At 31.2% G+C, this 26,728-nt stretch overlaps 2 protein-coding genes and 1 long non-coding RNA gene across 4 annotated transcripts; 2 read left to right on the plus strand and 1 right to left on the minus strand.

Annotated features, from left to right (window-relative positions):
• The first annotated feature begins 3 nt into the window (after nucleotides 1-3).
• Nucleotides 4-11,730, plus strand: LOC135133855 (cytoplasmic dynein 1 light intermediate chain 1). Of its 2 annotated transcripts, none has more exons than XM_064062376.1 (7): nucleotides 4-151; nucleotides 206-396; nucleotides 1,689-2,098; nucleotides 10,300-10,529; nucleotides 10,581-10,692; nucleotides 10,813-10,995; nucleotides 11,283-11,730. In XM_064062376.1, the coding sequence occupies exons 1-7, from the start codon at nucleotides 102-104 to the stop codon at nucleotides 11,541-11,543; spliced, it is 1,437 nt and encodes a 478-aa protein (XP_063918446.1). In that variant the 5' UTR covers nucleotides 4-101; the 3' UTR covers nucleotides 11,544-11,730. The 2 variants fall into 2 exon arrangements, with proteins under 2 accessions (XP_063918446.1, XP_063918447.1); XM_064062377.1 differs by having other exon boundaries at nucleotides 10,813-10,962.
• Nucleotides 2,134-5,358, plus strand: LOC135133856 (uncharacterized). The gene is made up of 2 exons (XR_010281208.1): nucleotides 2,134-3,817; nucleotides 5,295-5,358. It is a non-coding gene; the product is annotated as an uncharacterized LOC135133856 (long non-coding RNA).
• A 5,373-nt stretch (nucleotides 11,731-17,103) lies between the features above and the next one.
• On the minus strand, nucleotides 17,104-25,981 carry LOC135133851 (glycerol-3-phosphate dehydrogenase, mitochondrial-like). The gene is made up of 8 exons (XM_064062369.1): nucleotides 25,855-25,981; nucleotides 25,434-25,810; nucleotides 24,718-25,382; nucleotides 17,953-18,339; nucleotides 17,694-17,912; nucleotides 17,440-17,639; nucleotides 17,274-17,375; nucleotides 17,104-17,217 (listed from the first exon to the last, which is right to left on the minus strand). The coding sequence occupies exons 1-8, from the start codon at nucleotides 25,945-25,947 to the stop codon at nucleotides 17,104-17,106; spliced, it is 2,157 nt and encodes a 718-aa protein (XP_063918439.1). The 5' UTR covers nucleotides 25,948-25,981.
• Nucleotides 25,982-26,728: the final 747 nt, after the last annotated feature.

The raw sequence follows: 26,728 nt of genomic DNA on the forward strand, positions 1-26,728 counted from the left end.
GACTCAGCCACTCAAGGTCGGGAACGTCAGCCCTGGTCGAATGTCAGAATCGTCGGTTTAGCTTGAACAAACCCGTTAGAATTTTAGTTTAATCGTTAAAAATGCCGGAAGAAGTATCAAAAAATGCCGACGATAGCAAAAAGAACTTATGGCAAGTTTGCCGTAAGTGTCATCCACCGATAACCCACTTAACCTAACTTTGTAGGTCGCAAATTTTGAGTGACGTTCAAAATAATGGCAATCCTAAATTACCCTCCTGCAAGCAAGTTTTGGTGCTCGGGGACAACGAATGCGGGAAAACTACCATCGTGGCTAAACTGCAGGGCGTGGAGGACCCTAAGAAGGGCTCAGGGTTGGAGTATGCATACATCGATGTTAGGGATGACTACCGTGATGGTTTGTACACTTTATTAGTCATTCATTAAAGACAAATTTTAATTTTAACCGGCGCGAGGTGTCGGAGTAGTCGTTGAATAAGTGGCTGGGGATTTTGATGTGTTGACGCTTGTGTAGGGGGAGAAAGAGGCTTTCTATGGTGTTAATTTTTTGAGATAAGTTGTAATTTGGTAACTCTTTGTGACACAAATAGAGTTGGTACGAACGTCCGTTTATTTTTGTGGTTTCATTTAGTGCAATGTAGACTGTCTGATTGCTATGATAAAGTTCATACAGATAAAAATTTGAGTGGTTCTGGATGAGACCCTTATCACTGCATTTATCAAGTGCCACTTTCCAGTAAAACGCTGTGCTTTTGTTGCACTTGAGGCAACTCTCAGGGTGCATTTGTTGAAGATGGGCCTTATAATCAAAAACAGAGCCCTTCCAACGACACACTAAACCCATTTTTGGTGGTTGGTTGGATTTTTTTAAACACTTGTATCTGAAATCAAAATTTACTTACTGTGTTTAAACCTTAACTTAAAATTAAACTTACAAGCTGTCACTTTCATCCATTTTAATTATCACTGCACTCCAATCACTAATAACAACAATAACACAAACCACATATAGAATTTTATCTACTTATGTTTATCACTATCACCAATTGTACCAATGTACAGGATTTATGAAACCAAATGTGTGGTAACAGGGGAATTACCATTTTATTTCCCGTCTGTCTGTCTGTCCGTCTGTCTGTCTGTCTATCTGTCTGCCGTCACGGATTTTTATTAATCAAATTAAGAACGAGTCACCCCATTTTCCCGAAAACGTGAAAATACAAACGTCTTTATTTAATAAGAATTATAATAAAGATATTCAGAACATTTTGTCGATTGTAGCTTACTACTTTTGATCCTCCGTTTTGAGGGGACGAACTCATTCAAATCAAACTAATTTCTACGTGACATTCTTCCGATGTATAAACATAAACACTTTCAAGTTGTTTTTCTTATCGAGGATAACCTAAGGATGTACACTAATGGAGTCCGTCGGGCAATTTGGTACTTCCATATTTTCTCGATATTTCATAACCCCTAGATCTAGACAAGTTATAATTAACCAAATGTGACCTACAACATCAAAAATATCAAAATAAAATGTAGTGTTTTATTCAATAAACGGAAGTCAGAGCAATAAAAAAGTCTGGACCGTCGGCATTGTCATCCGGTTATTGCAATTCATAGAAAACATCTTCTGACGTGATTAAATTCTTTCGTTATTTTATTAAGAATAATTATCTTTTGCAGACCAAACCCGTTTGAGTGTGTGGGTCCTGGACGGCGATCCGGGCCACAGCGACCTCCTCCGGTTTGCGCTGAACGAAGAAACATTCCAACACACGCTGGTCATTCTGACCGTGACCATGACGGCTCCTTGGAGCATCCTCGAGCAGCTTCAGCACTGGGCGTCCGTGCTGGCCGATCATCTCGATAAACTGAATCTGGACGTGGATTTGCGGCAGAACCGGCGCCAGCATATAGTCAAAATGTGGCAGGAGTACGTGGAGCCGGGGGACGAGCTGGACCCGGCGTCCCCCATGAAGAGGAGCTCGAGGACGTTCGGGGAGGGGGAGGACGGGATGGACGACGCGACGTCGCTGCCTGAAGGCACTCTTACTAATAATTTGGGGTTGGATATTGTTGTGGTCGTTACCAAGGTTTGTTGATTGCGGTTTTGGGTTTATAACTTCTTGAAGTATGTTATGTGGTTGTATTTTGAATTTTATTAATTTTGGTTATTCTGATTACATTTACACCATTTGATAAAAAAAGTCGTCTAATAAGCCATGAAACGTATTTTTAAAATAATTATGTTGGCATTTGACAGTAACTATTGTGTGCTATGCCTTAACAATAGAACACTCTGTATAGTTGAAAACAATTTTGGTATATGCTCCTCAAAGAACTACAACTTATAGTCTTGTACCTTTTTTAAAATGTTGAAACATTGGAAAATTGAAAACTCGAAAAATTGAAGTCGAAACATTTTAAAAATTGAAAAATCGAAAATTTAAAAAGTCGAAAAACCGATTATTCGAGAAATTTGGAAATCGAAAAAAAGATCGAGAAAGCGAGAAGTCGAGAAGTTGAAACATTGAAAAACTGAGAAATCAAGTAGGCCAAAAATGAAGAATTCAAAATTCAAAAATTTAAACTTAAAAAACCCGACATCGAAAAATTTTAATTTCGAAATATTGAAACACCGAAAAATCTAAAAGCGATGAATCGAAAAATCCAAAGATTGAGAAATCGAAACATCAAAAAAATGAAAAATGTAAAATTTAAAAATTTTAAAAAAATTTGAAAAATAGGCAAAGCGGGAAATCGAAATACCTAAAACTTTACAAATTGAAAACCCAAAGAATCTAAAGTTTTAAAAATTGAAAAAGTAAAAAATCAAATAATCCACAAATTGAAAAACCGAATTATTAAAAATCTCAAAATCGAAGTCAAAAATTAAAAAAATCGAAAAGTTGAAAAATCGGAAAACTGAAAAACGAGAAGTCGAAACGACAAAGCGAGAAGCAAAAAGTTGAAAAATTGAGAAATCTATAGTATGTAATCCAAAATCGAAAAATTCAAAATTGAAAAATTTAAATTTAAAAACCGAAAAACAAAAAAATCAAAAAATTGAAAAACCGAAAAATCTAAAAGCGAGAAATTAAGAGATCGAAAGATTCAGAAATCTAAACAAAAAAGTGAAAAACCTGGAATTAAAAAAAAAGAAAAATAGAAAAACTGAAAAACTAAAAATTAAAAAAAAAACAAATAGAAAAATCCAAAAATTAGAAAATCGAAAAACCGTGGAATTAAAACATCAAAAGATCGAGAAAACGACAAGTCGAGAAGTTGAAAAATCTAAAAATTGAGAAATTGAGAAGCCCAAAATCGAAAAATTCAAAGCTGAAAAATTTAAACGTAAAACCTAACAAATCGAAAATTTTAAATATCGAAAAATTGAAAAATCAAAAAACTGATAAATCGAAAAATGTGAAATTTAAATATTAAAAAAAAAAAATTAAAAACATACGATCGAAATGCCTAAAATTTAAAAAATCGAGAAAGTAAAAAATGTAAAAATTGAAAAAGTAAACAATGGAAAAATGGAAAATGTAAAATTTAAAAAATCGAAAAATTGAAGAATCGAAAAATGTAAAAACAAGAAATCGAAACTTCGAAAGATCCAGAAATCGAAACATCAAAAAAATCAAAAACCTAAAATTCAAAAAATTGAAAAATCGAAAAAGTAAAAAATCAAAAAACCGATCATTCGAGAAATTGAGAAATCGAAAAAAGATCGAGAAACTGAAGAATCTAAAAATTAGAAAATCGAAAAATCGAAACATCAAAAGATTGAGAAAGCGAGAAGTTGAGAAGTTGAAACATCGAAAAACTGAGAAATCAAGTAGGCCAAAAATGAAGAATTCAAAACTGAAAAATTACATGTAAAAAACCCGTCGAAACGAAAAATTTTAATTTCGAAATACTGAAAAACCGAAAAATCTAAAAGCGAGGAATCGAAAAATCCAAAGATTGAGAAATCGAAACATCAAAAAAATGAAAAATGTAAAATTTAAAAATTTGAAAGATAGGCAAAGCGGGAAATCGAAATACCTAAAAGTTTACAAATTGAAATACCTAAAATTTTACAAATCGAAAAATAAAAATTTGAGAAATTGAAAACCCGAAGAATCTAAAGTTTTAAAAACTGAAAAAGTAAAAAATAATAAAAAAATTGAAAAACCGAATTATTAAAAATCTCAAAATCGAAATCGAAAAATTAAAAAAATCGAGATGTTGGGAAATCGAAAAACCGAAATACATATTAAAAAATTTTAAATCGGAAAATCTAAACATCAGAAATTAGAAAAATGCATAAATCGAAAATATAAATTTTAAAAAATCAACAAATTAAAAAATAAAAAACCTAAAAATCCAGGAATCGAAAAAATTTTAAAAATCGAAAAGTTGAAAAGTCGGAAAACTGAAAAATCGAGTATGTAGTCCAAAATCGAAAAATTCAAAATTGAAAAATTTAAATTTAAAAACCGACAAATTGTGATATCGAAAAATTGAATAGCTGAAAAATTGAAAAATTTAAATACCGAAAAACTGAAAAATCAAAAAATCGAAAAACCGAAAAATCTAAAAGCGAGAAATTAAGAAATCGAAAGATTCAGAAATCGAAACAAAAAAGTGAAAAACCTAGAATTAAAAAAAAGAAAAATAGAAAAACCGAAAAAGATTGAGAAAGCGAGAAGTGGCGAAGTTAAAGACGAATCGAGAAATCTAAAAATTGAAAAAACGAAAAATGAAAAATTTTATAACCAAAGAATTGAAAAAAACCGAAAGATCAAGAAATCGGAATATCAAAAAAGTGAAATCGAAAAATCTAAAATTTAAAAAATCGAAAAAATGAAGAATGGAAAAATTGAGAAATCGAAAAACCGTGGAGTTAAAACATCAAAAGATCGACAAAGCGGGAAGTCGAGAAGTTGAAAAATCTAAAAATTGAGAAATTGAGTACCCCAAAATCGAAAAATTCAAAGCTGAAAAATTTAATCGAAAAACCCAACAAATCGAGAATTTTAAATATCGAAAAATTGAAAAATCGAAAAATGTGAAATTTAAAAATTAAAAAAAAATGAAAAATATACAATCGAAATTCCTAAAATTTTACAAATCGAAAAAAATATATCAAGAAATTGAAAACACGAAAAATCTAAAATTTTAAAAATCGAGAAAGTAAAAAATGTAAAAATCGAAAAAGTAAAAAATGGAAAAATCGAAAATGTAAAATTTAAAAAATCGAAAAACCTAGAAATCGAAATATTAATAGATCTACAAAGCGAGAAGTTGAAAAATCGAAAAATTGGGAAATCGAGTAGCCCAAATTGAAAAATTCAAAATTTGAAATGTTGAACTTTAAAAACCAGACAAATCGAAAATTTTAAATACACAAAAATTGAAAAATCTAAAAATATAAAATTTAAAAATTAAAAAAATTGAAGAATAGACAAATGAAAAATCGAAGTACCTAAAATTTTACAAATCGAAAAATAAAAATATTAAGAAATTGAAAACTCGAAGAATCTAAAATTGAAAAATCAAAAAAGGAAAAAATCAAAAATCCAAACATTGAAAAACCGAAATATTAAAAAAATCCCAAAATCAAAGTCGAAAAATTTTAAAAATTGCAAATCGAGATGTCGAGAAATCAAAAAACCGAAATACATACAATACATACATATTAAAAAATTTTATATAAAGAAATCCAAACATCAAAAAAATCGTAAAATCGAAAAATGGAAAAATTAAAATTGTAACATTTTAAAAATCGAAAAACTAAAAAATAAAAAAAAAGCTGGAAATCGAGAAATCGAAAAATGGAAGATTTTTAAAATCGAAAAATTGAAGAATCGAAAAACTGAGAAATCTAAATATTAAAAGATCGACAAAGCGAGAAGTTGAACAATCGAAAAATTGAGAAATTGAGTAGCCCAAAATCGAAAAATTCAAAATTGAAAAATTTAAACTTAAAAAACCGATGAATAATCAAATCGAAAAATTTAATAACTGAAAAATCTAAAAGCGAGAAATTAAGAAATCGAAACATTGAGCAATCGAAACATGAAAAAAGTGAAAAATCTAAAATTTCAAAATAAAAAAATTGAAAAATAGAAAAATCAAAAAATTAAGAAATCAAAAAACCAGAAATCAAAAATTTTAAAAATGAGCAATTGAATGTAAAAACTGAAAAATCGAAAAATCAAGAAATCATAAGAGCGAGAAGTTGAAAAATTGAAAAATTGTGAAATCGATTAGGCCAAAATCGAAAATTTGAATAACGGAAAAATCGAAAAATGAAAAATTTGAAAATCAAAGAATTGAAAAACCAAAAGATGTAAAAGCGAGAAGTCGAAACTTCGAAATATCGAGAAATCAAAAAAGTGAAAAACTAAAATATCGAAATTTAAAAAAATTAAAAATCTAAAAATCAAAAATCGATCGAGAAATTGAGAAATCGGTAAAAAAGAAAAAAAAATTAAAATCGAGCAGTGGAAAATTTAAAAAATCGAAAAACTGAAAAATAAAAAATTAATCGAGAAATCAAAAAATTTAAAAACCCAAGAATTTAAAAGTGAGGAAGCGAAAAATCCAAAGATTGAGAAATCAAAACATCAAAAATGAGAAAAATGTGAAATTTAAAATTAAAAAAAATAAAAATAAGCAAATCGAAAAATCGAAATACCTAAAATTTTACAAATCGAAAAATTGAAAACTCGAATAATCTAAAGTTTTAAAAATTGAAAAAGTAAAAAATCAAATAATCCAAAAATTGAAAAATCGAAATATTAAAAATCCCAAAATCGAAGTCGACAAAATTTTAAAAATCGAGATATTGGGAAATCGAAAAACCGAAATACATATTAAAAAATTTTAAATCAGAAAATCCAAACATCAGAAAATCGAAAATATAAAATATAAAAAATCGAGAGACTAAAATATAAATAAAGTAGAAATCGAGGAATCGAAAAATATAAAAATTGAAGAATCGAAATACCAAGAAATCGAAATATTAAAAGATCGACAAAGCGAGAAGTCCAAAAATTTGAAAAATTGAAAAATTCAAGATTGAAAAATTTGAACTTAAAAAAACGACAAATTGGGATATCGAAAAATTGAATAACTGAAAAATCGAAAAATTTAAAAACCGAAAAACTGAAAAATCAAAAAATTGAAAAACCGAAAAATCAAGAACTCTAAAGATTGAGAAATCGAAACAAAAAAGTGAAAAATCTAAAATTAAAAAGAAATGAAAAATAGAAAAACCGAAAAACTAAAAAATCAAAAAAAAAATCGAGAAATCGAAAAATCTAAAATTTTAAAAATTCAAGAATTGAAGAATCGGAAGACTGAAAAATCGAGAAATTGAAAAATCCCAAAACTGAATTGTGGAAAAATTGAAAAATCGAAACATCAAAAGATCGAGAAGTGGAGAAGTTGAAAACGGATAAATCGAGAAACTGAAAATCAAAAAATTGAAAAAACGAAAAATGAAGAATTTTAAAATCAAAGAATTGAAAAACCAAAAATGTAAACGCGTGAAGTTCGAAAGATCAAGAAATCGAAATATCAAAAAAATGAAATCGAAAAATCTAAAATTTAAAAAATCGAAAAATTAGAAAATCGAAAATGAAAAAATCGAAACATCAAATGATCGTAGTCGAGAAGTTGAAAAATCGAAAAACTGAGAACTCGAGTAGCCCAAAATCGAAGAATTCAAAATTGAAAAATTTAAACGTAAAAACCCGAAGAGTCGAAATATTAAAAAAGTGAAAAATGTAAAAGAAAAATAAAAAAAGAAAAATACACAAATCGAGAAATGGGAATACCTAAAATTTTACAAATCGTTAAATAAAAATATTCAGAAATTGAAAACCCGTAGAACCTAAAATTTTAAAAATCGAAAAGGTAAAGAATCAAAAAATCCAAAAGTTGGAAAACCGAACAATTAAAAAGTCGCAAAATCAAAGTCGAACATTTTTTTAAATTACAAAATCGAAAAACCGAAATACATACGTACTAAAAAATTTTAAATCGGGAAATCCAAACATCAAAAAATCGTAAAATCGAAAATATAAAATTGAAAAAATCGAAAAGCTAAAAAGTAAAAAAAAACTAGAAATCGAGAAATCGAAAAATCTAAAATTTGAAAATCGAAAAATTGAGAAATCGAGTAGCCCAAAATCGAAAAATTCAAAATTGAAAAATTTACACTTAAAAACCGACAAATTCACAAATCGAAAAATTTAAAAACCGAAAAATCAAAAAGGGAGAAATTAAGAAATCGTTAGATTGAGAAATCGAAACATGAAAAACGTGAAAAATCTGAAATTTAAAAATAAAAAATTGAAAAACAGAAAAATCGAAAAATTAAAAAAAAACAGAAATCGAAAAATCCAAAAATCTAAAATTTAAAAAATTAAGTAAGTAATTGAAGAATCGAAATACTGAAAAATCGAGAAATTCAAAAATCCCAAAACTGAAATGTCGAACAATGGACAAATCGAAACAAAAAGATCAAGAAAGCAAGAAGTCGAGAAGTATGAAAAATTGAAAAATTGGGAAATCGGATAGCTCAAAATTGAAAAATTCAAAAATGAAAAATTTAAGCTTAAAAAACGGATAAATAGAAAAATTGGGAAACTAAAAAATCGAAAAATGAAAAATTTTAAAACCAAAAAATTGAAAAACCGAAAAATGTAAAAACGAGGACTCGAAACTTTGAAAGATCGAGAAATCGAAACATTAAAATAGTGAAAACCCTAAAACACAAAAATTCAAAAAATTTAAAAATCTAAAATTTTGAAAAATCGAAAAAGTAAAAAAATCAAAAAATCGAAATATTAAACAATCCGAAAATGGAGAAATCGAAAAGTCGAAAAATCGTGTAACTGAAGTACTTATTTTCCAATTGAGAAATCGAAAAAAAGATCGCGAAATACATATTAAAGAAATTAAAATCGAACAATGGAAAATTTAAAAAATCGAAAAACTAAAAAAATAAAAACAAATCGAGATATCGCAAAATCTAAAATTTTAAAAATCCAAAAAGTGAAGAATCTAAAATTTTGAAAAAGCGAAAAAGTAAAAATTCAAAAAAATCGATTGAGAAATCACAGAATTGAAAAATCGTATAACTGAAATATTGGGAAATTGAGAAATCGGTAAAGAAGATCAAGAAATACATATTAAAACATTTAAATTGAGGAATGGAAAAATAAAAAAATCGAAGAATTGAAGAATCGAAATACTGAAAAATCGAGAAATTCAAAAATCCCAAAACTCAAATGTCGAATAATGAACAAATCGAAACATAGAAAGATCAAGAAAGCGAGAAGTCGAGAAACTGAAAAATTGGGAATTCGGATTGCTCAAAACCGAAAAATTCAAAATTACTTAAAAAACCAATAAATCGAAAGAGAAATCGAGAAACTGAAAAATCTAAAAATTGAAAAAACGAAATGAAAAATTTTAAATTCAAAGAATTGAAAAATCAAAAAATATAAAAGCGAGAAGTCGAAACATTACAAAAATTGAAAAACCTAAAGTTCAACAATTCAAAAAATTGAAAAATCTAAAATTTGAAAAATCGAAAAATTTTGAAAAATCGAAAAAGTAAAAAATCGAGAAGTCGAAAAATTGAAAAATCGTATAACATATATTGAAAAATTGAGAAATCGAAAAAAAGATCGAGAAATTGAAAATCGAGCATTCAGAAAGATGAAAATCGAAAAGTCGAAAAATTATTATTCAGTTTTTTTTTTTTCAAAAATTCGATGTCAAAGATCCAACACGGATTCCTAAAACCAGAAGTCCAGGACAATGTTACTTTTTCAAATTTAGAAAACATATATTCCACAAAATTGTAAGATGATGTCATGATTAACGATTTACCATGCTTCAGATAACCTTAAAACATTTGTAAAGTTCCAAAGCATTCAGTTTTGCAATTTCAAAGTTAACAATTTTGACTATTATTTTTTTTTAATCTATGTGCCTTGGGTAAAAACCCAAAACGGATTTATAAACCACAAGCGGAGGAGTACGTTATTTTATAAAATTTAAATAATGATGACCAGAAACAATTTGGTTACCGTTTTCCACACTTACATACAAATTTGACAACGATTGTTCCGCTAATTTCGGATATTATCTGTCTAATAAAAATCGACACAGACGGCGGACAGACAGACAGAAACGGGAGACCTATTTTTTCATAGTCTACGACTCCTGACACGTCGAAAAAACATGAAAATAGCCAGCTTTTTGCACTTTTGTCATCTTTTTTCAGACTGATTACATTCAGACTTTGGAAAAAGAGCACGATTACCGCGACGAGCACCTCGACTTCATGCAGCAATGGATCCGCAAGTTTTGTCTCCAGTACGGAGCTGCCCTTTTCTACACAAGCGCCAAAGAAGATAAAAACTGCGATTTGCTTTACAAGTACTTAACACACCGTATTTACGGATTCCCCTTCCGCACACCAGCTTTAGTAGTAGAAAAGGACGCTGTCTTTATGTAAGATCAACACCCACACGTTGGTAAAAATAATAAAAATAATTCTTAAAGACCCTCCGGCTGGGACAACATGAATAAAATACGAATCCTGTACGAGAACTTACACACCTGTAAACCCGACGACTACTTCCGAGACATCATTGTGCAGCCAACAACCAGAAAGGTAACGAACGATCGATAATCCGCCTCAAATCAAGTCAGCTGCGACAAGTGACAGATCTGTCAAACGTGATGTGTCAAAATATCACAGCCAACTCTGATTCGTTGTATTTTTTAATCACAGACTATAAACCGCGAGACCGAGCTCATAGCCGAAGACGAGCAAACCTTCCTAGCACGACAGCAGCAGATCCTCTTCGCTGGCGGCAACAACTTACAAATACCAAGACTCGGAGAATCGCCAATCCGGTCATCACCCTTAGGAAAAGGAACGGTAAGAACCTCAACTCAAGGCTCTCCCAAGAAGGTAAACTCGTTTTTCCAAATTTTCCATGTGCCCATGTTTTTATTAATTTCATTTTTGATAACCGCAGCATGACATAAGTGTTTGGGTTGGTTTAACGACTAACTGGTAATAACAACACAACAAACCAAATTACAAAAGCGCCAAAAATTGGCACAACCTCAGACTCGAAACAGTGCTTCTGTTTGTTTAGTTCTTTGCGTAATTTTCGTTGTTTTTATGTTGGAGATGAGGTTTTTGGCGCTGACGATATTGGTGCGGGGTAGTGCTTAATGCGGAGGGTGTTGCAGTTGGACAGCTCCAAGGTGGTGAGTTCCCCTGGGGGCGAGGGAGTCTTGGCGAACTTCTTCAACTCGCTGCTGCACAAGAAGACGGGGTCGAGTCCGAGCAACTCGCTGGTGAACAAGTCCGGAGGACCGGAGTCTCTTACGGATAAGGCTACCATGCGGTCGGACGCGGCAGCTGAGCTGGATCGATTGGCTAGGGGAGGGAAGAAACCCGGAGCTTCGGGACCTTCGAGCGGAGTCGATTTTAACGCTTCTGATTGTTGAATTATTTATTTAGCTGCAATTGATATTCTTGTTATAGACGTGGTCTATTTTTTTTTACGATGTGCTGCGATATATTTAACTTAGTAACTTTATTATTAACTTATGTTTTTTTTTCCACTCGAAAAGGGCGATGCATGCTTTAACTATGTCTCTTCAAAGGAGTAATAAATGTTTCTAATGTCAAAAAGTTGGTATTTATTCGTACACTGCGGTTGTTTCTAGATGCTTTGGAGTCTCTAGAATTATCAATAAATTCTGATCAAATGACGAATTTTATGTATTCTTGACGCTTTGTACCTTCTAGAATATGAAAAGGTAGATATCCCGTTTCCGTCTGTACGACGTCTGTTGGCGACTTTATTATTATTAGACAGATAATTTGCGAAGTCAAACTGATTGCTTGTCAAATTACAGTCTTGGACCTTTTTTATTTATAAAAAAATCGAAAAATTGAAAAATGCAGAAATTGAAACATTCCCAAAATCGAAATTTTGAAAAATTGAGAAATCGAAAAATCGAAGTACATATTGAAAAATTTTAAATCGGGAAATCCAAACAGCAAAAAATCGAAAATGTAAAATTATAAAAATTCAAAAACTAAAAAAACTAGAAATTGGGAAATCCAAAAATGTAAAATTTAAAAAAAAACAAAAATTTAAGAATGGAAAAAGTGAAAAAATCGAAATATCGGGAAGTTGAAAAATCGAAAAATGGAAAACTGAAAAATCTAAAAGCCAGAAATCGAAAAATCGAAAGATTGAGAAATCGAGGAATCTAAAATTTTAAAAATCGAAAAATTGAGATGTCGAGAAATCGAAAATTCGGAACATTGAAATACATATTAAAAAATTTAAATTCAAACGTAAAAAATCGAAAATGTAAAATTCAAAAAATCGAAAAACTGAAAAATCAAAAAAAAAATAGAAATCGAAAACTCTAAAATTAAAAAAATTGAAAAATTGAAGAATGGAAAAAATAAAAAGTCGAAAAATTAGAAAAACGAAAAATTGAGAAATCTAGTATCACAAAATCAAAAAGTCTAAAATTGTAAAAACTGAAAAATCGAAAAATCAAAGTCGAAAAATTTTAAAAATCGAAAAATTAAGATGTCTACAAATCGAAAAATTGAAGTTCATATATGTATATTAAAAAATTTTAAAATGTAAAATTTAAAAAATCAAAAAACTACAAATCTAGAAATCAAAAATATGTAATTAAAAAAATCGAAAAATTTGAGTACCGAAAAACTGAAAAACCGGAAAATCTAAAATCGAGGGAACCAAAAACCGAAAGATTGAGAAATCGAAACATCAAGAAAGTGAAAAATTTTAAAATAAAAAAATTGAAAAATCAGAAATCGAAATATCTAACATTTATCAAATCGAAAAATAAAAATATAGAAAAATTGAAAACACCAAGAATCTAAAATTTAAAAAAATCAAAAAAGTAGAAAATCAAAAAATCGAAAATAATGAAAAACCAAAGTATTAAAAATCCGAAAATCGAAAAATCGAAGTCGAAAAATTGTAAAAATCTAAAAATCGAGATTCGAGAAATCGAAAAACCAAAGTACATATTAAAAAATTAAAAATTGGGAAATCCAAACATCAAAAAATTGAAAATGTAAAATTTAAAATCCAAAAAAAAATTGAAATTGAGAAATCAAAAAATCGTAAAATTAGAAAATCGAAAAACCGAGAAATCGAAACATCAAAAAAATCGAAAAAACGTAAAGTTGAGAAGTTGAAAAATCAAAAAATCGAGTAGCCCAAAATCAAAAAATTCAAAATTGAAAAATTTAAACTCAAAAACCCCGAGAAATCGAAAAATGTAAAAACCCAAAAATTGAAAAATCGAAAAATTTTAAAAACCGAAAAATCTCAAAGCGAGAAGTCGAAAAATCTAAAATTAAAAAAAAAATGAAAAATAGAAAAGTTGAGAAATCGAAAAATCGAAGTCGAAAAATTTTAAAAATCGAAAAATTGAGTTGTCTGGAAATCTAAAATTCGAAAAATTAAAAAATTTATAATCTGGAAATCCAGACATCAAAAAACTGAAAATTTAAAATTAAAAAATCAAAAAACTAAAAAATCAAAAACTAGAAATCAAGCAATCGAAAATTGTAAAACTAAAGATCGAGATTCGAGAAATCGAAAAACCAAAGTACATATTAAAAAATTTAAAATAGAGAAATCCAAAAATCAAAAAATTGAAAATGTAAAATTTAAAATTCAAAAAAAATAGAAATTGAGAAATCAAAAAATCTAAAACTAAAAAAATGGAAAAATTGGAGAGTGGAAAATTGAAAAATCAAAAAATTAGAAAATCAAAAAACCGAGAAATCGAAACATCAAAAAAATCGAAAAAACGAAAAGTTGAGAAGTTGAAAAATCGAAAAATTGTGAAATCGAGTAGCCCAAAATCAAAAAATTCAAAATTGAAAAATTTAATCTTAAAAAGCTCGAGAACTCGAAAAATGTAAAAACTCAAAAATCGAAAAATCAAAAATTTTAAAAACCGAAAAATCTCAAAGCGAGAAGTCGAAAAATCTAAAATTTAAAAATAAAAATTAAATGAAAAATAGAAAAGTTGAGAAATCGAAAAATCAAAGTCGAAAAATTTTAAAAATGGAAAAATTAAGTTGTCTAGAAAATAGAAATCGAAAATTCGAAAAATTGAAAAACTGAAAAATCAAAACATTTAAGTACCGAAAAACTGAAAAACCGAAAGATTGAGAAATCGAAACATCAAATATTAAGAAAGTGAAAAATTTAAAAATTAAAAAAATTGAAAAATCGAGAAATCGAAGACCTAAATTTTATCAAATCGAAAAATAAAGATATAGAAAAATTGAAAAAACAGAATCTAAAATTTATAAAATCGAAAAAATAAAAGATTCAAAAATCCAAAAAATGAAAAACCGAAATATTAAAAAATCCAAAAATCGAAAAATCGTAAAAATCGAAAAATCGACGTGTCGAGAAATCGAAAAACCGCAGTACATATTAAAATATTTAAAATCGGGAAATCCAAACATGAAAAAATCGAAAACGTAAAATTAAAAAAATCAAAAACTAAAAAATCAAAAAAACTAGAAATCGAGAAATCCAAAAATGTAAAATTTAAAAAATCGAAAAATGAAAGAATTGAAAAAGTGAAAAATTGAAACATCAACTCGAAAGTCGAAAAATGAAAAAATTGAGAAATCGAGTAGCCCAAAAATTGAAAAACTGAAAGACTGAGAAATCGAAACACAAAAAAGTGAAAAATGTAAAATGTAGAAATTAAAAAAATTGAAAAATAGACGAATCGAAAAATTGAAGTACATATCTAAAATTTACCAAATCAAAAAATAAAAATATCGAAAAATTGAAAACTCGAGGGATCTAAAATTTCAAAAATCCAAAAAAAACAAAAATTGGAAAATCAAAATATTAAAAAATTCCAAAATCTACAAATCCAAGTTGAAAAATTTTAAAAATGAAAAAATCGAGATATCGAGAAGTCGAAAAATTGAAATACATATAAAAAAAATTAAATCGGGAAATTCAAGCATCAAAAATCGAAAAATGGAAAAATCGAAAAAGCAAAATTAAAAAAATCAAAAAGCTAAAAAAGTAAAAAAAACTAGAAATCCAGAAACTGAAAAGTACAAAATTTAAAAAGTCGAAAAAGTGAAAAATCGAAACATTAAAAGATCGAGGAAGCAAAAAGTCGCGAGGTTGAAAAATCAAAAATTAAAAAATCGAGTAACCCAAAATAAAAAATTCAATATTGAAAAATTTAAACTTAAATAACGGACAAATCGAAAAATTGAATAACTGAAAAATCGAAACATTTAAAAATCGAGAAACTGAAAAATGGAAAAACCGAAATCTAAAAACGAAAAATTAATAAATTGAAGATGAAAAAAGTGAAAAATGTAAATTTTAAAAATTAAAAAAAATAGAAAAATCGAGAAATCGAAATGTCTAAAATTTAACAAATCGAAAAATAAATATATCGAAAAATTGAAAAAGGGAAATATTAAAAAATCCCAAAATCGAGAAATCGAAAAGTCGAAAAAAAAGATTAATCGAGAAATTGAGAAATCGAAAATTTGAAAAATTGAAATATTGAAAAACTGAGAAATCGTAAAATAGAAAAATGGAAAAATCGAAAACAAGAAAATCAAAAAAACTAGAGATTGAAAAATCTAAAATTTAAAAAATTAAAAAGTTGAATGAAAAAATGAAAAATCGAAAAATTGAAAATCGAACGAAAAAATCAAAACTGAAAAATTTATTTAAAAAACCCGACAAATCGAGAAATCGAAAAATGTAAAAAGCGAAACATCGAAAAAATCGAAAAATCAAAAATTTTAAAAACCAAAAAATCTAAAAGCGAGGAGTCGAGAAGTGGCAAAATCAAAAGTTTATAAATAAAAAAAAAATGAAAAATCGAACAATTTAACAAACCGAAAAATAAAAATATCGAAAAATTGAAAAACCGAAATATTAAAAAATCCCTAATTCGAATAATTGAAGAATCAAAAAATCGATCAAGCGAGAAACTGAGAAATCAAAAATTTGAAAAATCGTGCAACTGAAATATGTATTGAAAAATTGAGAAATCGAAAAACTAAAAAATCAAAAAAACTAGAAATCGAAAAGTCTAAAATTTAAAAAATGAAAAGTTGAAGAATGGAAAAATGAAAAATCGAGTAATTGAAAAACCCCAAACCTGAAATGTAGAAAAATTGAAACATCAAAAGTTCGTAAAGTTGAGAAATTGAAAAATCGAAAAATGTAAAAACCGAAACATTGAAAAAATCGAAAAATCAAAAATTTTAAAAACCGAAAAATCTAAAAGCGAGAAGTCGAAAAATCTAAACTTTAGAAATAAAAAAAAAATGAAAAACAAAAAAATCGAGAAATGGAAATACAATAAATCGAAAAATAAAAATATCGAAAAATGAAAAACCGAAATATTAAAAAATCCTAAAATCGAGAAAACAAAAAGTCGAAAATTAAAAATCCGCTTAATGGCGAAATTGAGAAATCGAAAAAAGATCCAGGAATCGAAGAATCTATAAATTGTAAAATCTCCAAACTGAAATATCGAAAAACAGAAATTGAAAATCGAGAAATTGAAAAATCAAAAAGCGGTAAAATCGAAAAATTAATATTTTTCCCAAAAATCTCGAAGTTAAGTGTAAAAATTCAACAGGGATTCATAAACAAATTCAGGACTAAGTTATTTTAATATTTAGAAAACATTTATACCACAAAAATTGCAAGATGACGTCATCAATTTCTGGGGGGATGGACGGATAAATTTTGATTAACGATTTGCCATGATCCGAATTCCTTAAAACATTTGCAAGATTTCAAAACATTCGATTCCGCAATTTCAGACTAAAATTGTAAAGTGTTAATTTTTGTTTCTAGACGTTTTGGAATCTCTAGAATCAAAAAATTTCGACTTATTTTTTGCACAGGATGGAACAAAAAAAAACTTTTTGTATACGGAATAAAAAATAGACCGACGAATTATACAAATCCTTAATTATTTACATTAATTACACCCCACCACCACTTCTCTCCACAGAAATTTTCTGTTTAAGAAATCTGTTTTTGAGCTGCTTGTCTGCCGGACTTTCGATTTTGTCATCAGACTGAAATACAGTTGCGATCTAGAACAAAAAAACCTGTGACTTCAAACACAAAAACTTTGGCATTTTTAAGAAACCTGCAAGTATTCCTCGAGGTCAACATGTCCAGGCATGTTAGTCGCAATCGTCTCGAGAACTTCATGAATTCTTTCAGGAGGAAGATCCACGTCACCTTGTTCCTGGAAAATTCAAACAAAGTAGATAAATTAATTCCTTCCTTAAAGAACACACAACTGGACTCACCTGTAGGCTCTTTTCGACTTTTTTTATTGAAACATAACCCGTGTGATCCTTATCCAACTCCTGAAACCGTTTAGTGTAAAGATCTATTTCTTGCTTCTTGAGATTCACTTCGAGCTTCCCTTTCTGCTCACGGTTGAGACTTTGACCCATTTCGTCCCTTAGGAAAGCCATCGCATATTGTTGTTGTCGTTTTCTTTCAACTGGAACACAAAATCAACATTTTTTCCCATCCATCAGCAGCTAAATATCCTTACGAATACCCCACCCCAGTTCTTCTGCCATTATATTAACAATAGTAGGCAGAGCTTCCTGGGCAGCTTCGGTGTTCAAGAAAGCTAAATGAAGCCTCCTGGCTATCATATCCACAGCCGTCATCGCGTACTCCTCCCTCGTGCTATACCGCACCTCGGCCTCAATGAAGGGCAGCTCTGGATGAATCTTCTTTCCATTCAAGGGCCAGCGTTGACCTAAACCTGTACGTTTTTCTTTGAAAGAATGCAAGAAATGTGTTACCCGTCGGAACCGCGATTGCGGCCACGTCGATCGCTCTGTCGCCGTACGTTTGTGACAAGTGTATGGCGACTTCGCTTCCGAGACCGTAGTCTTGGACTAGCTCGACGAAGTTGGTGGGCGTCCACTCGTGGGCGCCTTCCAGTAGCATGCCGGCGGTTCGGCTTCTTTTGATCCTTGGGGTCAGGCAGCAGGTGGCGATGGCGACGTCGATGGTGTCTTCGGCCATTGATCTGTAGGTTGTCCATTTACCACCAGCGACTGTTACGAGTTCGCTGTCACTCACGTGGATTATGTGGTTGCGGGCGAGGGATTTGGTGTCGGGGGAGTTCGGGTCGGACACTAGGGGTCTGATGCCGCTCCAGGCTGCCATAACGTCGCTTCTACGTACTATAATATACCAGTTAATTATTTATTTTATTGAGATAAAAAAAGATGACCAGTGAATACTTTGATTCAGCTTCAAATTGCAACTTTTATTATATATAGCGGAAAATTGAAATTTTGGCTAAAAATTTACAAAAAATTCTGGAATGTCGACAAGCTGAAGCGAAAACCAGAAGGGTTCTGGACCCGGTTTTAGAAATACATTTTTAGTTTCAAAGTCAAATTTTAAAATATCTGAAAAAGTGGCAAATTGTCAAGCAATTAGAGGTTCGAAATATTCAGCTTCAAATAGAATATCCAAAAATTGGCACATTTCATTTTGGGGATTTTGAAAAAATGGTAGGAAGTTTCACAATAATGAAGCTGAAAAAAGCTTTTGGATGTGGAAATCAACAAAAAAAATTTCTTCTGGTAATTTTCGAAGATGCTCGTGAAAAGGTCAAAAATCTCATTTCCCTTCCCAAAGTTGCCCAAAAATTTACAGAAAAAACACCTAAAGCCTCGAATTCTCAAAACACTAAAATCCTCAAATTCTCAACACAACAAAATCCTCAAATCCTCAAACTCTCAATATACCAAAATCTTCAAATCGTTAAAACACGAAAGGTCTCAAGTTCTCAAACTTTCCAAATACACAAAACACTAAAATCCTCAAAACTTTAAAATTCTTAAGTCATCAAACTCCTCAAATCCTCGAAACGCCAAAATCCTCAGACCCTCAACGTATCAAAATGTTCAAATCGTCAAAATACCAGAAGCCTCAAATTCTCAAGTTCTAAAATTCCCTAAATCCTCAAATCCTTAAAAATTAAAAATCCTCAAGTCTTCAAACTCCTCAGATCCTCGAAACACCAAAATCCTCAAATCCTCAAAACACAAAAAATGTCAAATCCTCTATACATCAAAACTCTCAAACACTCACAACTAGATTTGTTCTATTTTATAATAATAGTTTAATTTATATATTTATTTATATTGTCTTTGTTTTATTAGACAATAAATCCATTATTAAAACACCAAAATCCTCGAAACATCAAATCCTCACAACATGAAAATCCTCAAATCCTCAAAACATCAAAATCTTCAAATCCTCAGAACACCAAAATCTTCAAAACACCAAAATCCTCAAATTCTAAAAACACTAAAATGTTCAAATTCTCAAAATAGCAAAATCCTCAAATCCTCAAAAACCAAAATATCAAATTCTCGATACACCATAATTCTCTCAAGTCTTCAAATTCCTCAGATTCTCGAAACACCAAAATCCTCAAGTCCTCAAAAATCTCATAAGCTTCAAATCCTCAAACCACTAAAATCTTTAAATTTTCAAAATTCTCAAAGCCTCAAAACATCAAAACTCTCAAAGACTCAAAACACCAAAATTCCTAAATCCTCAAATCTTCAAAAATCTCAAATTCTCAAAACAATACAATCCTCTAAACCTCAAAACACGAAAATCTTCAAATCCTCAAAACACTAAATTCCTCAAATTTTAAAAACATCGAAATCCTCAAATTCTCAAAACACGAAAATTCTCAAATTTTCGAAACATCGAAATCCTCAAACCCTCAAAACACGAAGATCCTCAAATCCTCGAAACACCAAAAATCTCAAATCCTCGATACACCAAAACTCTCAAACACTCAAAACATCAAAATCCTCAAATCCTTAGAACACCAAAATCCTTAAAACACCAAAATCCTCAAATTCCAAAAACACTAAAATGTTCAAATTCTCAAAATCCTCAAATCCTCAAAACACCGCAATTCTCAGATCCTCGAAACACCAAAATCCTCAGATTCCCAAAACACCAAAATCCTCAAATCCTCAAAACACCAAAATATCAAATTCTCGATATACCATAACTCTCTCAAGTCTTCAAATTCCTCAAATTCTCAAAACACCAAAATCTTCAAGTCCTCAAAAATCTCATAAGCGTCAAATCCTCAAAACAACACAATTCTCTAAACCTCAAACCCTCAACATATCAAAATCTTCAAATCCTCAAAACACTAAAATCCTCAAATTTTAAAAACAAAGAAATCCTCAAATTCTCAAAACACGAAATTTCTCAAATCCTCAAAACACCAAAAATCTGAAATCCTCGATACACCAAAACCCTCAAACACTCAAAACACCAAATCCCCGAAACATTAAAATCCTCAAATTCTCAAAACATCACCCACAATTCTTAAATCGTCAAAACACCAAAATCATCAAATCGTCAAAACACCAAAATCCTCAAACCCTCAAAACACGAAAATCCTCAAATCCTCAAAACACCAAAAATATCAAATTCTCTATACACCAAAACTGTTAAAGACGCAACACACCAAAATCCTTAAATCCTCAGAACACCAAAATCCCCAAAACACTAAAATCCTGAAATTCCAAAAACACTAAAATGTTCAAATTCTCAAAACAGCAAAATTCTCAAAACACCACAATCCTCAGATTCTCGAAACACCAAAATCCTTAGATTCCCAAAACACCAAAATCCTCAAATCTTTAAAACACGAAAATCCGCAAATCCTCAAAACACCAAAATATCAAATTCTCGATACACCATAACTCTCAAAGACTCAAAACACTACAATTCTCAAATCCTCAAAACACCAAGATCCTCAAATCCTCAAAACACCAAAATCCTCAAATCCTCAAAAACACGAAAATCATCAAGTCTTCAAATTCCTCAGATTTTCGAAACACCAAAATCCTCAAGTCCTCAAAAATCTCATAAGCCTCAAATCCTCAAACCACCAAAAATATCAAATTCTCGATACACCAAAACTCTTACAGAGTCAAAACACGAAAATTCCTAAATCCTCAAAACACCAAAATCTTCAAATCTTCAAAAATCTCAAAATTCTCAAATCCTCAAAACAACACAATCCTCCAAACTTCAAAACATCGAAATCCTCAAATTCTCATTACACGAAAATTCTCAAATCCTCAAAACACCAAAAATGTAAAATCTTCGATACACCAAATCCTCAAAACACTAAAAACCTCAAATTCTCAAAACACCACCCACAATTCTCAAATCCTCAACACACCAAAATCGTCAAAACATCAAAATCCTCAAATCCCCAAAACACCAAAATCCTCAAAACTTCAAAAATCTCGAAATCTTCAAATCCTCAAAACACAAATCTTCAAATTCTCTAAACATCGAAATCCGCAGATCCTTAAAACACGAAAATCCTCATATCCTCAAAACACCAAAAATCTCAAATCCTCGATACACCAAAAATCTCGAAGACTGAAAACTCCAAATCCTCAAATCCTCTGAACACCAAAATCTGTAGATCCTAAAAACCTCAAAACCTTAAATCACCAAAATCCTCAAATTTTCAAAACTAAAATCCTCAAATTCTCAAAACTTCTAGATCCTCAATTTTCAAACTCCAGATCCTCGAAACACCAAAATTCTCAAGTCCCCAAAATCTTCAAATCCTCAAAACACTCAATGCCTCAAATTTTCAGAACACAAATTCTCAAATTTTCAAAACACCAAAATCTTCAAATTCTCAAAACACTACAATCCTCAAATCCTCTAGTCTTCAAACGCACTAAACCCCCAAAACACCGAAATACTCAAATCCTCAAAACACCGAAATCCTCAAATTCTCAAATCCTCAAAACACCTAAATGGTCAATCAACTCCTCAAAAATACCAAAATTCTCAAATCAAAACATAAAATCCTCAAATCCCCAAAACAACACAATCGTTAAGACATCAAAATCCTCAAATCCTTAAAACACTAAAATCCTCAAATCATCAAAACACCAAAAATCTCAAATCCTCGATATATCAAAACTTTTACACACTCAAAACAGTAAAATCCTGAAATTCTCAAAACACGAAAATCCGCAAAATCTCAAACTATCAATATATCGAAATCTTTAAGTCGTCAAAACACCAAAAACCTCAAGTCCTCAAGTCTTCAAAACACCCAAATCTTCAAATTCTCAAAACTTCAAAATCCTCATTCTTCAAACTCCTCAAATCCTCAAAACACCAAAAACCTAGAAAACCCTCAAATCTTAAAAACACTAAAATCCTCAAATTTTCAAAATACCGAAGTTCTCAAATCTTCAAAACATCACAATCTTCAAATTTTCAAATCGTCAAAACATCAAAATCCTCAAATCCTCGAGTCCTCAAACTCTGTAAATCCTCAAATCCTCAAAACACCAAAAATCTCAAACTCTCGATACACCAAACTCTAAAACCCTCAAACCCTCAAAACAGCAAAATCCTTAAATTTTCAGAACACCAAAAGCCTCAAATCCTGAAGTCCTCGAACTCCCCAAATTCTGAAAACACCAAAATCCGCAACTCCTCAAAACTTCAAAATCCTCAAATCCTCAAAACTGCAAAATTCTCAAGTCTTCAAACCACGCATATCGTCGAAACACGAAAATCCTCAAATCCTCCAAACATCAAAACCCTCAAATCCCCAAAACACTAAAATCCACAAATCCTCGAGTCTTTAAACTCCCTAAATCCTCAAATCTTCAAAACACCAAAATTCTCAAATTCTCGATACACCAAAACTCTCAAACCTTCAAAACACCAAAACTCTCAAACCTTCAAAACACCAAAATCCTCAAATCCTCAAAACACCAAAATCCTCAAATCCTCAAATCTTCAACACATCAAAATCTTCAAATCGTCAAAACACCAAAAGCCTTAAACTCAAGTCCTCAAACTCCCCAAATCCTCAAAACACCAAAATGTTCGAATTCTCAAAACTTCAAAATTCTCAACCTTCAAATTCCTCAGATCCTCGAAGCACCAAATTTCTCAAATCCTCAAATCCTCGAAACACTAAAATCCTCAAAACATTAAAACATTAAAATCCTCAAATCCCCCAAACACCAAAATCTTCGAATTCTCAAAACTTCAAAATCCTCAATCTTCAAATTCCTCAGATCCTCGAAACACTAAAATTCTCAAATCCTCAAAACACTAAAATCCTCACATTTTCAAAACACCAAAATCTTCAAATCTTCAAAACACCACAATCCTCAAATCCTTAAAGCACCAAAATCCTCAAATCCTCCAAACATCAAAATCCTAAAATCCTCAAATCGTCAAACATCACAATCCTCAAATCCTCGAATCGTCGGATAAACATTAAAATCCTCAAATCCTCGAGTCCTCAAACTCCTCAAATCCTCATAATTCTCAAATTCGCGATGCATCAAAACTCTCAAACACCAAAAATCAATCTCAAATTCTCAGTACACCAAACCTTTCAACACTCAAAACACCAAAACCCTCAAATCCTCAAAACACTGTTGATAGTTTTGGACCAAGATCTTCAAAATATTCGGTGTCAATTTGAAACTTATAATATCCCAAAAATTGCCATATTGCATTTTGACGATTTTGAAAAAATGATAGAAACAAGGTCAAAAAAGCTTCTGAATGAGGAAATCAACGAAAGACTTTCTGTCAAAAATGTTACACCTTTCGCCAAAGTTGCCTACAAATTTACAAAAAATTCTAGAACATAGATCTAGGAGGAGCTGAATCGAAAAACTTAACGTGTGAATAGTCTTGGACCAAGATTTTTGAAATATTCGGTTTCAAATAGAATATAATATTTTATAATTTTCCAAAAAATTACTATACTTCGTTTTAAAATTTTCATAGTAATGAAGCCGAAAAAACTTCTGGATGCAGGAAAGAACAGAAGAAAGTCAAATTTAAAAAAAATCACAAAATTGGCAAATTGTCTAAAATTGCACATGGAAAGTATTGGAAAATTAAGCTTTTTCGCCTAAAAAACCACAAAACTTTTGGAATATAAACCTCGATGAGCTGAATCGAAAAACATATGATTTATTTCAAAGTCAAAAATCCACCACCTGTTGAATTTGGTTAAAAAAAAATGATTATACATAATAGCTTAATTATTGAACTGTCAATTTGAAATTTGAAAATGGATAGAGATTACCCATGAAATGAAACGGTGAGGTAATAGAATATTCTTTCCTCCATGAAATTAATCACAGAATTAGATTAATTCTATGAAATTAAATTAAACATAACCTTAAATTATTTCACACCAGAATAAATCACTAAAATTGAGACTAGCAACGTTGCCAGTTGTATGTTCGACGAAATTGCGGCGTTGGTGGTTTTTCGATTTTGAAATAACACACAGATTGGTACATTTGTATGGTTTTGTGATAATCCCGTAAAATTATTTGAATCTGCTTTCAGTCATGGATTTTTAAAGATTTTGTAAAGATATCAAATTAAAGAGGGTATCAAATTAAAAACTTAGGCATCATGTTAGATTAAGTACTGTTACTATTATTATTAGTATAAATAAGATTGTAAACCGCTCCCTATCAAAAACCTACCTTGTATGGCACGCGGATTAAGATAATTCTTAATTTCATCCAAAATAAACGTAATCTCATCCTCCGTGGGCTTGGGGTTAAACGTCACCTCGCACGGCAAATCCGTCGTCCCCGCGATGGTGTGCTTCTGCCACGGCAAAAAAAATATAACCCTACCATCGCTGGTATCCGGGTCCAGCAAGCCCATCTCCTCCGGACTATAGTACCCCGGCAAGGTAACGTGCACTCCGCAGCTCGGGGAGCAAATGTCCTTCGCGTCGGGATTATCCATCTGCCGGATGCAGTCAGTGAAGGGTCCCGTGGCGTTTATGACGCACTTCGCAGGAATGCAAAACTTGTCTCCCGTGATTTCGTCCTGGACGTCCACACCCGTGACGACCTCGCCTTGGCTGGTCTCATCCTTGATAAGCCCCGTCACATTCACGTGGTTGACGACGATGGCGCCGTAGCGGACGGCGGTCAGCGCGATGGCGAGGTTGAGCCGGGCGTCGTCCATCTGACCGTCGTAGTAGACGATGCCGCCGCAGAGGTTCTCGCTTTTCAGCATGGGGAAGATCTCGAGGGCGCTCTTCTTCGAGACGACGTAGGAGCTTTTGACGTTTTTGGTGCCGGCGATGAGGTCGTACATTTTGATGCCTACCCAGAAGTAGGGGAGCTGCCACCAGCTGCAATTTAGTATGTTTTCTATTGATGGTAGTTTCAGTTTTGACACTCACGTATAAACGGGCAACATAATGGGCAAAGGGTGCACCAAATGTGGCGCAGTCTTCAGCAAACCGGCTCTCTCTTTCAACGCCTCGTTCACCATCCTGAACTGGACAATGTCCAGCTGCATGATGGCGCTCTGCAGGTAACGAACTCCTCCATGAACTAGTTTCGTGCTTCGGCTCGAAGTTCCGCTGGCGAAGTCGTCGGCTTCCACAAGCGCGGTTTTTAGGCCTCTGGTGGCTGCGTCCAGGGCGCAACCCACCCCGGTGGCGCCGCCTCCGATGATCAAAACGTCGAAAGAGTCGTTTTTTAGGCAGTCGATGAGGTCTTTTCTTGTGGGAAGAGGTGCTTTGGCTTTGCAGGTTTTGGCGTGGGTGGTGGCCCACTACAAAAAGTTAGTTTTTTGGATTGGGAGATGAAGGCACTTACTTTTTTATCTGTAAAAAATAAATAGTAAGCTAGACCGACCCCCATGGTCGTGGTTATTCCCCCTATAGCTAGTTTGCCTAGTCGCAAGACCATTTTTAACTACTCTAAGTGAAAGTGCACGATGACATTTTTTTGGCGTTTGGTGACATTTGTGATGAATATTTTTATTTTGACAGTTGGTTAAGTTTTTAAATAGTTGGACTTGGTGTGAGTTTTCGGTTTTATTTTTAGTTGAGGACTTGTGGGGTCATCGATTTGTTCTAATTTCGGGTGGGTGATATTTGAGGTGTATTTACGAGCTAAAATAAGGTTGTCTGAGTCACTGATAATTGTAGGTGCTCTGTGCGTGACTTGATAAGTGTTCTCATAAAAGATAAATATATATTGATTGAAAGGTGATTGTGTTATATATAGCATTACGTATATCTTTTTTTGTATCACTCCTTTAAGGTTCTGGATTTTTTAACCCTTAGGAATTGTGAGAAATTTTAGTTTTAGTATACTATAAGACGTACGAAAAATTAGATTAAGTACGCATTTTAATGAAATCGAAAATATGGTGGAGGCGCCGGGCACATTTGTGATACGGTGCTTAATAATCTAAATCGTTAATTCAAGTATTAAAAGCAGTGTAATTAGAAAGATGACGAAAAACACTCGTTCTCAGGATAATTTGATTAGTACCCTTACGGTAACTAGTCTACAGCAACTCATAACTGATATAGTAAACACCAGGACTGAGCAACTGATGCAGGAAGTTTTTATCCTGAAAACTCAACTTGATGAATTAAAAAAAACCAATCAGGCGTTATTGGAACGTCTATCAAGTGATGTAAGCGAAGAAAGTCAGGTATCTGTTATCCTTGACCAAAAT

This window comes from Zophobas morio, unplaced genomic scaffold (assembly GCF_036711695.1).
Source record: "Zophobas morio isolate AGI-343-1 ecotype UQ-CSIRO unplaced genomic scaffold, CSIRO_AGI_Zmor_V1 ptg000022l, whole genome shotgun sequence".
In the NCBI taxonomy this organism is placed as follows: Eukaryota; Metazoa; Arthropoda; class Insecta; order Coleoptera; family Tenebrionidae; genus Zophobas; species Zophobas morio.

What these genes read in the sequence shown, in the direction of transcription:
- LOC135133855 (XM_064062376.1), top strand. Translation starts at nt 102, where the DNA reads ATGCCGGAAGAAGTATCAAAAAATGCCGACGATAGCAAAAAGAACTTA. An exon ending in GAAAAGGACGCTGTCTTTAT is followed by an intron (nt 10,530 to 10,580) that starts GTAAGATCAACA and finishes TAATTCTTAAAG; the next exon opens with ACCCTCCGGCTGGGACAACA. An exon ending in TGCAGCCAACAACCAGAAAG is followed by an intron (nt 10,693 to 10,812) that starts GTAACGAACGAT and finishes TTTTAATCACAG; the next exon opens with ACTATAAACCGCGAGACCGA.
- LOC135133851 (XM_064062369.1), bottom strand. Translation starts at nt 25,947, where the DNA reads ATGGTCTTGCGACTAGGCAAACTAGCTATAGGGGGAATAACCACGACC. An exon ending in TATTTTTTACAGATAAAAAA is followed by an intron (nt 25,811 to 25,854) that starts GTAAGTGCCTTC and finishes AACTTTTTGTAG; the next exon opens with TGGGCCACCACCCACGCCAA. An exon ending in ACCTCGAGGAATACTTGCAG is followed by an intron (nt 17,218 to 17,273) that starts GTTTCTTAAAAA and finishes TTTTTGTTCTAG; the next exon opens with ATCGCAACTGTATTTCAGTC.